Source organism: Oncorhynchus keta, chromosome 7, assembly GCF_023373465.1.
Source record: "Oncorhynchus keta strain PuntledgeMale-10-30-2019 chromosome 7, Oket_V2, whole genome shotgun sequence".
Lineage (NCBI taxonomy): Eukaryota > Metazoa > Chordata > Actinopteri > Salmoniformes > Salmonidae > Oncorhynchus > Oncorhynchus keta.
In genome coordinates, this window is record NC_068427.1 from 46,424,310 (window position 1) to 46,437,270 (window position 12,961).

The 12,961-nt window shown below is 45.1% G+C and overlaps 1 protein-coding gene and 1 long non-coding RNA gene across 4 annotated transcripts; one reads left to right on the top strand and one right to left on the bottom strand.

Annotated features, from left to right (window-relative positions):
- The first annotated feature begins 548 nt into the window (after positions 1-548).
- On the top strand, positions 549-6,047 carry LOC118386410 (cytochrome c). 2 transcript variants are annotated; one of them, XM_035774146.2, is made up of 3 exons: positions 549-704; positions 5,059-5,232; positions 5,335-6,047. In XM_035774146.2, the coding sequence occupies exons 2-3, from the start codon at positions 5,064-5,066 to the stop codon at positions 5,478-5,480; spliced, it is 315 nt and encodes a 104-aa protein (XP_035630039.1). In that variant the 5' UTR covers positions 549-704; positions 5,059-5,063; the 3' UTR covers positions 5,481-6,047. The 2 variants fall into 2 exon arrangements, with proteins under 2 accessions (XP_035630039.1, XP_035630038.1); XM_035774145.2 differs by having other exon boundaries at positions 561-730.
- Positions 913-1,740, bottom strand: LOC127931182 (uncharacterized). 2 transcript variants are annotated; one of them, XR_008140221.1, is made up of 5 exons: positions 1,617-1,740; positions 1,429-1,556; positions 1,177-1,368; positions 1,105-1,128; positions 913-1,056 (listed from the first exon to the last, which is right to left on the bottom strand). It is a non-coding gene; the product is annotated as an uncharacterized LOC127931182 (long non-coding RNA). The 2 variants fall into 2 exon arrangements; XR_008140222.1 differs by lacking the exon at positions 913-1,056 and having other exon boundaries at positions 1,076-1,128.
- Positions 6,048-12,961: the final 6,914 nt, after the last annotated feature.

Here is a 12,961-nt window from a genome sequence, read left to right on the forward strand (position 1 = left end):
GTGACATTCTCATCAATGTACACTACTTCGGTTCGTTTACCATTCTTTTGGACAATACTTCAATTCTCCTTGATAATACTGCCATTAGATTCAGAATCCACTTCGCCATCTTTTTCTCCATATATGCTTCGCCTCTTCCTCTCTGGTATAGTATGTACTTTGGTTAGCTATGTGTAGCTATATCTTCTTCTCAACAGAACTACCTGGTGTTAGGTCCGATGTATGGTTACAGGGATGCAACAAACCCTCTTCACAATAAAAAGACAGTGAAATTCCCCACAACAATCTTAAAAATTCCAACTGTTGTCTGATCTTTCCAATGATGATGATTTTTTAAATTTTTTAAAATGTAGTCCAAGAGGAATACAGACTTATTTGTTGTGGTGTTAGTGTGAATACAAACAACAACAACGGCATTTTCACTGAAATGTTGTGTATGCTATTACCATTCGTGTAGTAGGCTTACATCATTGTTCTCAACTCCATCTAGGGCTTGAATGCAAAACAGCTTGTGTTCGTCAGAGTGATGATGGAGCATGTGACTGGCCAGTCTGGATGACATAAAAAAAATATTCTGGAGGGAAGAAAAAGGGAACTTGGTCGCAATACTATTAGATCCAGTGAGTCGGCTACCGGCAAGGGGGAAAGCGGATCGGATTGGAACTAAAGCACACACAAAAAAAAGCTCAGAAGTTGGAACAACTGTAAGGAATATAGTTTATTTGAACAGGTAACATTGATTAAATACGTTTTAGTAGTTGAATTTGTAGTCAGTTTCTTGAATTGTGAACATTGCGTTCGTTTTTATTTTTATTTATTTTTATCTAAAGGAACCTTTGCCTGATTCTGTATCCGCTGTTGAAAGGTGGTGACTTTACGAGCCCGCTAAACATCTCAACTCAAATCGATAACTGAAAAGCCATGACTGAAGAAATGGCACACCAGGATACAGTTGTAGTGATTTGAGTTAATAGCTAACGTTAGCTAGACTGCTTAAATCAGCCGTCTTGTAACATCGTGATTACTATGGTCTTGCCTTTTAACGTGTTAGCTAACCTTGGCCACGGTGAGCTGGCTAACCTTGGCCACGGTGAGCTGGCTAACCTTGGCCACGGCGAGCTGGCTAACCTTGGCCACGGCGAGCTGGCTAACCTTGGCCACGGCGAGTTGGCTAACCTTGGCCACGGCGAGCTGGCTAACCTTGGCCACGGCGAGCTGGCTAACCTTGGCCACGGCGAGCTGGCTAACCTTGGCCACGGCGAGCTGGCTAACCTTGGCCACGGCGAGCTGGCTAACCTTGGCCACGGCGAGCTGGCTAACCTTGGCCACGGCGAGTTGGCTAACCTTGGCCACGGCGAGTTGGCTAACCTTGGCCACGGCGAGTTAGCTAGCTAACCTTGGCAACGGAGAGCGAGCTAGCTAGCTAACCTTGGCAACGGAGAGCGAGCTAGCTAGCTAACCTTGGCAACGGAGAGCGAGCTAGCTAGCTAACCTTGGCAACGGAGAGCGAGCTAGCTAGCTAACCTTGGCAACGGAGAGCGAGCTAGCTAGCTAACCTTGGCAACGGAGAGCGAGCTAGCTAGCTAACCTTGGCAACGGAGAGCTAGCTAGCTAACCTTGGCAACGGAGAGCGAGCTAGCTAAAACTGACGCCCTCTTATTTGAAAGACGTTTTAACAAAACTGTAACGTTGACTAAGTTGACTTGGTTATCATTCAAATGCAGCCTAATTTGCCCGTCGTTTGATGGCTATACTACCCAAGCTTAGTTTTACGTTGCTTACAACCAAAATGCCGGTACGTTCAGTCATTCGACTCAATCCTAGCTAACACGTTTTCTTATGTGGAGATTGTCAGCGAAGTTTCATGAGGAATCATGAACCCCAAGGTGACCACGACTTAACACCTGCCTTCCTTTCCAGTGAATTTATTTCAGCTACATACTGTACTGGTGTCGCTAGCGACTGCACATGACCAATTTTTTAATGTTTCAATTGAAAGTAAAAATGTCCACTGTGTTCAGAATTGTGCTTACAGCCCAACACCGTGCAGGACGTTTGGCATTTGCCAGAGAACACCAAGATTGGTAAATTCGCCACTGGCGCCCTGTGCTCTTCACAGATGAAAGCAGGTTCACACTGAGCACGTGACAGTCTGGAGAACGTTCTGCTGCCTGCAACATCCTCCAGCATGACCGGTTTGGCGGAGGGGTGGCATTTCTTTGGGTGGCCGCACAGCCCTCAATGTGCTCGCCAGAGGTAGCCTGACTGCCATTAGGTACGGAGATGAGATCCTCAGACCCCTTGTGAGACCATATGCTTGTGCGGTTGGCCCTGGGTTCCTCCTAATACAAGACAATGCTAGACCTCATGTGGCTGGAGTGTGTCAGCAGTTCCTGCAAGAGGAAGGCATTGATGCTATGGACTGGCCCGTCCGTTCCCCAGACCTGGATCCAATTGAGCACATCTGGGACATCATGTCTCGCTCCATCCACCAACGCCACGTTGTACCAGACTGTCCAGTAGTTGGCGGATGCTTTAGTCCAGGTCTGGGAGGAGATCCCTCAGGAGACCATCCGCTACCTCATCAGGAGCATGCCCAGGCGTTGTAGGGAGGTCATACAGGCACGTGGAGGCCACACACACTACTGAGCTGCATTTTGACTTGTTTTAAGTACATTACATTGAAGTTGGATCAGCCTGTAGTGTGGTTTTTCCACTTTAATTTTGAGTGTGACTCTAAATCCATTTGATTTCCATTGATACTTTTTTTTGTTTTTTTTGTCAGCACATTCAACTACGTAAAGAAAAAATTATTTAATAAGAATATTTCATTAATTCAGATCTAGGATGTGTTCTTTTAGTGTTCCCTTATTTTTTTGAGCAGTGTAGTTTGTCCCTAGACCGAACATTTACATTACATTTAAGTCATTTAGCAGACGCTCTTATCCAGAGCGACTTACAAATTGGTGCGTTCACCTTATGACATCCAGTAGAACAGTCACTTTACAATAGTGCATCTAAATCTTAAAGGGGGGGGGGGTGAGAAGGATTACTTACCCTATCCTAGGTATTCCTTAAAGAGGTGGGGTTTCAGGTGTCTCCGGAAGGTGGTGATTGACTCCGCTGTCCCGGCGTCATGAGGGAGTTTGTTCCACCATTGGGGGGCCAGAGCAGCGAACAGTTTTGACTGGGCTGAGCGGGAACTGTACTTCCTCAGTGGTAGGGAGGCGAGCAGGCCAGAGGTGGATGAACGCAGTGCCCTTGTTTGGGTATAGGGCCTGATCAGAGCCTGGAGGTACTGAGGTGCCGTTCCCCTCACAGCTCCGTAGGCAAGCACCATGGTCTTGTAGCGGATGCGAGCTTCAACTGGAAGCCAGTGGAGAGAGCGGAGGAGCGGGGTGACGTGAGAGAACTTGGGAAGGTTGAACACCAGACGGGCTGCGGCGTTCTGGATGAGTTGTAGGGGTTTAATGGCACAGGCAGGGAGCCCAGCCAACAGCGAGTTGCAGTAATCCAGACGGGAGATGACAAGTGCCTGGATTAGGACCTGCGCCGCTTCCTGTGTGAGGCAGGGTCGTACTCTGCGGATGTTGTAGAGCATGAACCTACAGGAACGGGCCACCGCCTTGATGTTAGTTGAGAACGACAGGGTGTTGTCCAGGATCACGCCAAGGTTCTTAGCGCTCTGGGAGGAGGACACAATGGAGTTGTCAACCGTGATGGCGAGATCATGGAACGGGCAGTCCTTCCCGGGAGGAAGAGCAGCTCCGTCTTGCCGAGGTTCAGCTTGAGGTGGTGATCCGTCATCCACACTGATATGTCTGCCAGACATGCAGAGATGCGATTCGCCACCTGGTCATCAGAAGGGGGAAAGGAGAAGATTAATTGTGTGTCGTCTGCATAGCAATGATAGGAGAGACCATGTGAGGTTATGACAGAGCCAAGTGACTTGGTGTATAGCGAGAATAGGAGAGGGCCTAGAACAGAGCCCTGGGGGACACCAGTGGTGAGAGCGCGTGGTGAGGAGACAGATTCTCGCCACGCCACCTGGTAGGAGCGACCTGTCAGGTAGGACGCAATCCAAACCCCACACTCTGTCACTCAAGGAGCACATTGTTTGTTCCTCGACCACGAGACATTGAATTGAACAATCAGAATGGAGAGACTCATTGAAATGAGAATTTTGAACATTATTAAAAATGTAAAAATACATTAAGATAATTCAGCCATATTGCCTAGCCCTATTTTGAATTTTTTTTTAAAAATGTTTTTTATATATACTTAATTGTTTGAAAGCTGAACATTTTACTACATATGAGGCATGTCTTTGCTTCAAAGTAGCCTAGCCAAAATCGGATCCGTGGAGGCAATTGTTTTAATCAACTTTCTTTCCTTGTCCATTGGTCAAAGGCACAGTCCTAGTCATATTAACAACTCTGTTTGGGTGCTATATAATTTGCCTTTATTATTTTTGTTTCATAGTCCTACTTGTTATGAATTTGTGATTCATTATCCCACAAATGTCCTGGAGTCTGTTTAGAAAAGAGCAGGTTAACATTTCTACCATGTTGAGGAAAAGTGGACAGGTATTCTAACACATCTGAAGTGCGCATCAGAATTTGGTATGAAGGACTGCATATTGTTGCATCCTTTGCTTGCATGTTCTGTTAATACGAATTAACATAATCTCTAAATGGGATTTCTGTCAGTCTGAGCACCACGGTTACACACCCAATGCATATAGGTCCTGTACATTTCTCAACTGTTAGCGGTTTAATGAATCCTGCTCTGTACAGTTGTCTTTTAGTCATGCTATTTTAAGCAAAGCTGCTGAGATGTCTGACCAATGTATTCACTAGTTCTTCTAAGATGAGGCATACTGGGCTCACACAACCTGAACTAAATGGAATTCCAGTTAATGAACTGTTGTTTATTCGGGGGTATTGAACAATGTTTGTTAATCGCTCACCATTAATGCAGATCTATTTAAAAAAATATATATATATGTATGTGTGTATGTACTTTAGCTGACCTCTTCTAACTTTTATTGTCCAATAGGAAACATGGGTGACATTGAAAAGGGGAAAAAGGCTTTTGTCCAGAAGTGTGCCCAGTGCCATACTGTTGAAAATGGAGGAAAGCACAAGGTCGGGCCGAACCTCTGGGGTCTGTTTGGACGCAAGACCGGACAGGCTGAAGGCTTTTCCTACACGGATGCCAACAAGGCTAAAGGTTCGTCTTGAGATTGCATTTGTTTCCTGTAGAATGTGGACAGTCTGACAATGTGACACATTTCATTCTCATCCTGACCTGTCCCTTCACATGTGATTTCAGGCATTGTCTGGGATACTGATACCCTCATGACTTACTTGGAGAACCCCAAGAAATACATTCCAGGAACAAAGATGATCTTTGCTGGCATCAAGAAGAAGGGAGAGCGTGCAGATCTCATAGCATATTTGAAGTCTGCAACTTCTTAGACTAATGTCTACATTTTGTTCAATATTATTATTATTTGTCTTTGAGAAATATCAACTGTTCAGAGAAGGGGGATCTTTTCAAGAAGCTTAGACTTGTATTCTTCATCAGTTATGCCTTATGTCTGGTGATTGTTGTGGCTTTCAATAACCTGCATGACATAACTGCTGGGACTCTGAATGGCGTTTGCATGATCAGTTGCCATATTGATCACAGCTGTGTCTTTGTCTTTGTTTCTCCATCTTGATGGCGTATATTATATCCCCTGGTTTAACAGGTGCTAATATACATCAATTATTGAGCCATAGACTAAGGGTTCCAGAATGTATTGAGTCAAAGCTGTGTGACTATATGCTTTGAAACGACAACAAAATAATGGTCTAAATTACATTATGGCTACTGGTTTTAATACTTGCATGGCTAATGCAAACGGTCAATCAGATTTGGAAGAGTTTGTACATTTCAAGGGGTTACCTTGAAAGTGATCCCTGGCAATATCTTCATGTTGCTACTACTTCATGTATTTTATGTAGGTTTGTTAATTTAATAAATTACATGCTAAACAAGTATCCCAATTGTTTTTGTGTGTCAAGGATCAGGAAGGCAACACGGCTACTTCTTCTCTAACCAATGTGCAGGAATTGAGCAAAAACCCTGAAGGCTCGTAATATTTCTTGAGTACTAGATGTCTGTTTTATTATGACTAAAGGCAAGAGCTGGCAACCTAAAGCTTTCCTGGTTACCCAAACTCCTTCCTTCGGGCCAAACGCCATGTCCACGGACATTAGTTAGAATGTGTTTGCGTTCTAATCTGATTGGTCCCAGAACACAGGTTGGGTCAGCCAGAACACGTGGTTAATGCAGAGTTTTGAACATTCGTCATTTGCTTTGATAATCTGGTTAGATATGATCCAATCGCTGACGTCGCCACAAAACTACTTCAACGATGGCAGTCTGAGGTACGCAGGGGAATTATTCAGTTTGAATCGTAAGGCCCCTGTGAATGTTTGTTAGTTCATACATCAAAATGGAAGTGTTTCAGAAGGTCACTTGAATGACCATGTCATGCCATTAGAGTATGTGAGAGAGTAATGCTGCATTCATAACCAATTGGGAAGGTGGAAAGTACCAGTTGTGAAATCACATACCTGTTCAAAGCAAGTAAATGCATCCAACATCTTGAGAAACCAGAAAGTACAGCAATCATGCTTCAAAAACGACATTTAACTGCCAAAAATGCCCTTATTGAGGTCATTTATTTAGGTGACGTCAGCATGTGGGAGTTGGGGCTCAGTGATGATATGCTGCATTCATGTACTAGTTGGAACTAGGGAACTCTGAAATGTTTAACTTGCTAACTGATTGAATGGCATATTGTGTGACACGTGTAAAACTACAACCCGTTAGGAAGTCTGAAATTTCAGTTTCCTAGTTCCAACTAGACCAGTTCCCAACTAGTAATTACCAGTTGAAGGGGTGTTCAAGTAAATTCCACCTTTACCCTGCGTTCATAACCAAATGGGAAGTCCCCAACAGAGTTTCTCAATCCATGGGTTGTTACATGGGAGAAAACAGTGAAACAGTTCATTCAGCCACATTTACTGCCTTTAAAAAAAACATAGCTGACTTGCTTAAACAAATGTGGTTTCTACTGACAATTGAGATGTACAAACTATGGCATAAGGGGATGACAAGCAGATAAGAGGCAATCTGTAATTTTAATTAAGACAATGAGTTAGGACGGACATAGTCAGTAAAACTATTTGTTCAGCACTTTTGAAATGTACAGTGACATAATTCAGAACATGGGCCGTTCTTACAGTGTACTCCCTGTACACCAAGTCAGAACCGTAGGATAAATAAAGGGGGCATATAAGCAGACAATGTAAGCTCTTACAATATTCGATGATTTACATTTCTCAAAAACAGGTTATAGGCTTCCACCAAGTCAGAACAGTTGGCAAAATGATTAGGGTGAGATATTTGTGCTACTAACAGCTTACTTCACGACATAACCTTAGTATTACTTTGTTAACTACAGTATATATATATATCTCCCTGGCATATTACATCATTTATGCAGCAGCATACAATACATTTTTGGACTCACTTGTTGTGCTCACTTGAACAGGAAGGTGGCGCGGTGGTCCTTCATGGGCAGATTTTGTCATCAAAATCTGCCATTCTCTGGATTTATGGTGTTTTCAAGACAACTGGGAACTCGAGAGAAAAAAAAGGTAGAATTATAATGACATCAGTGATCTTCAGGTCGTAGCTCTAGAAAGAGGCCCGAGTTCCGGAATGAAAATTCAAAACGTATTTTCCCAGTCGTAGCTCGTTTGCCCAAGTTCTCAGTTGTTTCGAACTCACTAAAATCAGATTTTGCAGTTCCGAGTTAACAGTTGTTTTAAGCGCAGCATGCAGGTATCACAGTTTTACCCTCTATGAGTAACTCGGATGAAGTTCAAGTTCCTTGGGGAAAGGGAATCATTGGATATGTTGCTGAGCATTGAGAGAAAGTCAATATCCCAGATGCCTATCAGAGAGAGAGGGAGGGGTGGGGGGGTGTGAGAGAGCAAGAGCACGCCCACCTTTGAGTGTGTTTGTATATGTGCTACAGAGGAGATCATGCAACACATCAACACAGCTTTGGATTTTTGATATTTGCATTCTTACATCACTGACTGATGATTTATCAACAGAAAATTGGTATCACCACATAAATTAAAGAAAACCTACTGTAAAGAAATGTAAAAATAAGTGTGTGTTTATACCTCAGTGGTGCTGTGCTGCTGCGCCACCCACCAGAGATAAAGTGGACTACTGCCAAGCTGACTCCCCAGCACCCCCAGGACCTCACGCTGATTTGATTGACCAAGAAAGGTAGTCTTGATTTACAATCCAGTTTTCAGACACTAGATGCACAACTCGTCCAAATGTAGTTAGTGTTTGAAAAATGCGTTGTGTGCATTGGAGTGGCCCAGGCCATCAACAAGAGTCTAGGGGAGGAGACAAGGTAAATGTAATTTGACTGTTTGACAGGTAACTTTTATACCTGTTATATATCTGCAGTAACACTGTTATTACACTAGTAACAACACTCAACTATGAAATGACCATCAAACAACTCAAAATATTCTGTTTTGAACAGGGTTGCTGGAGAATGACAATTGCTTGTGCTGAATGTTTCACTGTACTGTCTGTCTGTTTCTCCCCTATCGTCTGTCACACGTTCTAGCTTTCAATTGTCCGCCGATTCTGAGAGTCCACACGTATAAGCGTTCGGTCAGATATAGACTTCTGTTCTGTTTCCATGTGTTAACAGGCATGCCTCCATCTCCCCTGGATCATCTTACATCCCTTTTTACATGACCCCAGAAACAACGAAGCCACTGAGGCAGAAAACAAAGGGATACGTGGACCGTGTTATTAAGACCACTTATAGAGGCCATAGATGGTTTCTCATCTGCGAATCACTTGAAATGAATAGAAGTAAATACATTAAAAGCCATCTAGGCTATTGTTAATGAGGATGCTCGCATTCCATTGGTAAAGGCTAAATAACAGATGAGGCCAATATAGACCTTTTATGATGTTTTAACAAAATACTGAACTGTGTATTTCAAGCGGAGAGAAGAGTTTTGTAGTTCACGCCGATGTTCACATTATTTAGGTAGCGTTATCATTTTCCCGAAATAAAGCAGAAGTGGGACATTTTTTCAGTGATGCGGTCGACAGCTGGGGTGTTTGCAAGGCTTGCAGAGGTGCCTGGGGGAGCAGTGGTAACTTCCCTTCGGCTGTCTGTCAAGGTTGTTTAGAAGTGGAGACAGATTTTGTCGTGTATTTTATAATTACCTGAGCATTAATGTCTCTGAGCAAAAATACGAGTTATTTTTTGACCATAATTGATCTTTCTAACTGGGACTTGACCTGTCATGTTTTTATTAAAATGTAGAAAAAACAGGCTTTCATTATCTCGGACCATAAGACAAATAGATGGATGTTGTTGACGAACAGAAGGCTCCCAGTTTGCAGTATTTAGTGAATGTCACGCTGCAGTAATCCCAAATACCAATGACAGATGGCAACTTTTGCTCATTCAGTGTAGAATTTCCATCCACAGAGGCGCTTCCAACCACACTGTCTTCTAGTAATAGATTACTTTTTTTTTTTTTTAAATCACTACTTACCACCTCATTAATAGCTACTTATTAGCCAAAGTGAATTATCACTGGGTTGGACTGTAGTTGTTTGTAGATACACACAATGGTTAGAGAGTATGGCTGGTGTGTCTTCATATACTGAATTGGCTCAAACTGTAAGCAGATGATCTGAGTTGGCATTTGCACCCAAGACAAAAACGTTTCTAATGAGGCATACTATTCTGGTAGGGGGGGGCTGGCACCTCTCATTGATCTTCCGGATGGGACATGCTGATTCCTAATGAGCAGTTATTTGGCACGGTTAATAATTTAGCTCACTAGAGACCTGCACTTGCGCTCTGTACTTACCCACTTCAAACCTTTCCATGGCCAGGCAGAGGCAGGCAGCCTTAACCCTTCCATGGCCAGGCAGAGGCAGGCAGCCCTAACCCTTCCATGGCCAGGCAGAAGCAGGCAGCCCTAACCCTTCCATGGCCAGGCAGAGGCAGGCAGCCCTAACCCTTCCATGGCCAGGCAGAGGCAGGCAGCCCTAACCCTTCCAAGGCCAGGCAGAGGCAGGCAGCCCTAACCCTTCCATGGCCAGGCAGAGGCAGGCAGCCCTAACCCTTCCATGGCCAGGTAGAGGCAGCCCTGTGATGTAGGCAGGCAGCCCTAACCCTTCCATGGCCAGGTAGAGGCAGCCCTGTGATGTAGGCAGGCAGCCCTAACCCTTCCATGGCCAGTTAGGGGCAGCCCTGTGATGTAGGCAGGCAGCCCTAACCCTATCTCATCTACTACTGATAATATATTGTAATACTTCTGATAATATACTGTAATACTACTGATAACATACTGTAATACTACCGATAATGTACTGTAATACTACCGATAATTTACTGTTATACAACTGATAATATACTCTAATACAAGTGATAATATACTCTAATACTTCTGATAACCATAACATTTTATTGTGCAAAATTAGCTCATTGAACACTGCTAGTTTACACCCCTTTTTAACAGTGAAATACTGTAAGTGAAGTGTATGTCTACAAGTTTCTTAATACCTGGAATTAAGCCTGGAAATATACCTGGAAATATGCCTGCCAATAAACCTGTAAATATGCCTGTCAATATACCTGTAAATATACCTGTAAATATACCTGTAAATATACCTGTCAATATGTGCAATATACCTGGAAATATGCCTGCCAATAAACCTGTAAATATGCCTGTCAATATACCTGTAAATATACCTGTAAATATACCTGTAAATATACCTGTCAATATGCCTGTCAATATACCTGTCAATATACCTGTCAATATGCCTGTCAATATACCTGTAAATATGCCTGCCAATATACCTGTCAATATACCTGTCAATATGCCTGTCAATATACCTGTCAATATACCTGTCAATATACCTGTCAATATACCTGTCAATATGCCTGTCAATATACCTGTCAATATACCTGTCAATATACCTGTCAATATACCTGTCAATATACCTGTCAATATACCTGTCAATATACCTGTCAATATGCCTGTCAATATACCTGTCAATATGCCTGTCAATATACCTGTCAATATGCCTGTCAATATACCTGTCAATATGCCTGGAAATGAACCTGGAAATATACATGTCAGGTGATTGAGCTGAAACTTTTGCCATTCTCAAGATTTTCTCCAGTTCTGACTGCTACAGTTGATAGTTCTGACTGTTACAGTTGATAGTTCTGACTGTTACAGTTGATAGTTCTGACTGTTACAGTTGATAGTTCTGACTGTTACAGTTGATAGTTCTAACTGTTACAGTTGATAGTTCACCAGGGGTTCATTGCTGATAACTGATAACACTCATTCTGTCTATGTACCACTGTGGAGAGCTGCTAGATTGTGGTGGTCTGGCTGCATGTCCTTGCTGTCACCATACACCTCCTCCTCCCCTGTCACCATACACCTCCTCCTCCTCCCCCCTGTCACCATACACCACCTCCTCCTCCCCTGTCACCATTCACCACCTCCTCCTCCCCTGTCACCATACACCACCTCCTCCTCTCCTGTCACCATACACCACCTCCTCCTCTCCTGTCACCATACACCACCTCCTCCTCCCCTGTCACCATACACCACCTCCTCCTCTCCTGTCACCATACACCACCTCCTCCTCTCCCTGTCACCATACACCACCTCCTCCTCCCCTGTCACCATACACCACCTCCTCCTCCCCTGTCACCATACACCACCTCCTCCTCTCCTGTCACCATACACCAACTCCTCCTCCCCTGTCACCATACACCAACTCCTCCTCCCCTGTCACCATACACCTCCTCCTCCTCCCCTCCCATACACCCCCTCCTTCTCCCCTGTCACCATACACCTCCTCCTCCTCCCCTGTCACCCTCCCCCTCACCATACACCAACCTCCTCCTCCTCCCCCTGTCACCATACACCTCCTCCTCCTTCTCCCCTGTCACCATACACCCTCCTCCTCCCCCCCCCCTGTCACCATACACCACCATCCCACCTCCCCTCCCCTCACCATACACCTCCTCCTCCCCTGTCACCATACACCCCTCCTCCTCCCCCTGTCACCATACACCTCCTCCTCCTCCTCCCCCCCTGTCACCATACACCTCCTCCTCCTCCTCCCCTGTCACCATACACCCCTCCTCCCCCCCTGTCACCATACACCTCCTCCTCCCCCCTGTCACCATACACCTCCTCCTCCCCCCCTGTCACCATACACCCCTCCTCCTCCTCCTCCCCTCCCCTGTCACCATACACCTCCTCCTCCTCCCCTGTCACCATACACCCCCTCCTCCTCCCCCTGTCACCATACACCTCCTCCCTGTCACCATCCCCTGTCACCTGTCACACCCCCTCCCTCCTCCTCCCCTGTCACCATACACCCCTCCTCCTCCTCCCTGTCACCATACACCCTCCTGTGTCACCATACACCCCCTCCTCCTCCCCTGTCACCATACACCTCCTCCTCCTCCCCTGTCACCATACACCTCCTCCTTCTCCCCTGTCACCATACACCACCTCCTCCTCCTCCCCTGTCACCATCACCATCCACCTCCTCCTCCTTCTCCCCTGTCACCATACACCTCCTCCTCCTCCTCCCTCCTCCTCCTCCCCTGTCAACATATACCTCCTCCTCCTCCCCTGTCAACATACACCTCCTCCTCCTCCCCTGTCACCATACACCCCCTCCTCCTCCCCTGTCACCATACACCACCTCCTCCTCCTCCCCTGTCACCATACACCACCTCCTCCTCCCCTGTCACCATACACCTCCTCCTCCCCTGTCACCATACACCTCCTCCTCCTCCCCT